Below are 758 nucleotides of genomic sequence, written 5' to 3' on the forward strand. Positions count from 1 at the left end.
TCCTCTGCGCTTCCGCTTTTCCCGCGACTTCGCTCTGGACCCGAAAACGCTCCAGAATGAGAAACTCCTTCTCCCGGCCAGGGTGCCGCCTCCGCCGGCCCGGACTTTAAGGGGCAGGGCCTGGCAGCCCCCTCCGTACACACGCCCACACATGCCACCCCCGCCCAGGGCCCCTCGCCCGACCCCGAGCAGGGACCTCGTCGTGCAGTGCGGAAAACCGGTGATGGGGGCGCCCTGGCGAGGCGGCTCGCCCACCCACGGCACGGCCGGGAGGTCAGTGTGAGGAAAACACAACCGTATTTCAGTATTTCGCATGGTTTTATTACAAAACAAGCAACAAAACAGTTTTAGAAAATTATTTTTTGCTACATACCAATTAGGAGATCACGTAAAAGGAGAAGCGTAACAGTTTCCATGCACTCAGCTCGGCGCTGACGGCGAGCGCGGCGCACAGCTGAAACACGCTGGCTCACAGCACACAGCCGTGCCGCCGCAGCAGCCGAGGGCCAGAGGTCGAACGGTATGTTTTCGCCAGACATTCGCTTTATGCGATCTCTACCTAGCACGAATGACTGTGATTGACTGCTGCAGGCAGTAACAAAGAGAGGAAAAGGAACTCTGGGAAAAAAGGGATGTTGACAGACAAGATTTAATAAACCTGTCCATTTCTGACATGTTCAGAGCTTAGCCGGCTTGGGAAACTCAATTTCCAAAATGGTGTTACGTTCCTATGCCTCTTTCTCTGGTGAACACCGAAC

The 758-nt window shown here is 55.4% G+C and overlaps 1 protein-coding gene across 1 annotated transcript in view; it reads right to left on the reverse strand.

The window, feature by feature from the left end:
- Positions 1–315, reverse strand: part of HTRA4 (HtrA serine peptidase 4) — an 8,687-nt gene extending 8,372 nt beyond the window's left edge. The window contains exon 1 of the mRNA XM_012651085.1: positions 140–315. Coding sequence (XP_012506539.1) covers positions 140–315 — 176 coding nt within the window. The remainder of the gene's footprint in view (positions 1–139) is intronic.
- Between the last annotated feature and the right edge of the window lie 443 nt (positions 316–758).

Source organism: Propithecus coquereli, unplaced genomic scaffold, assembly GCF_000956105.1.
Source record: "Propithecus coquereli isolate 6110/MARCELLA unplaced genomic scaffold, Pcoq_1.0 Scaffold349, whole genome shotgun sequence".
In the NCBI taxonomy this organism is placed as follows: Eukaryota; Metazoa; Chordata; class Mammalia; order Primates; family Indriidae; genus Propithecus; species Propithecus coquereli.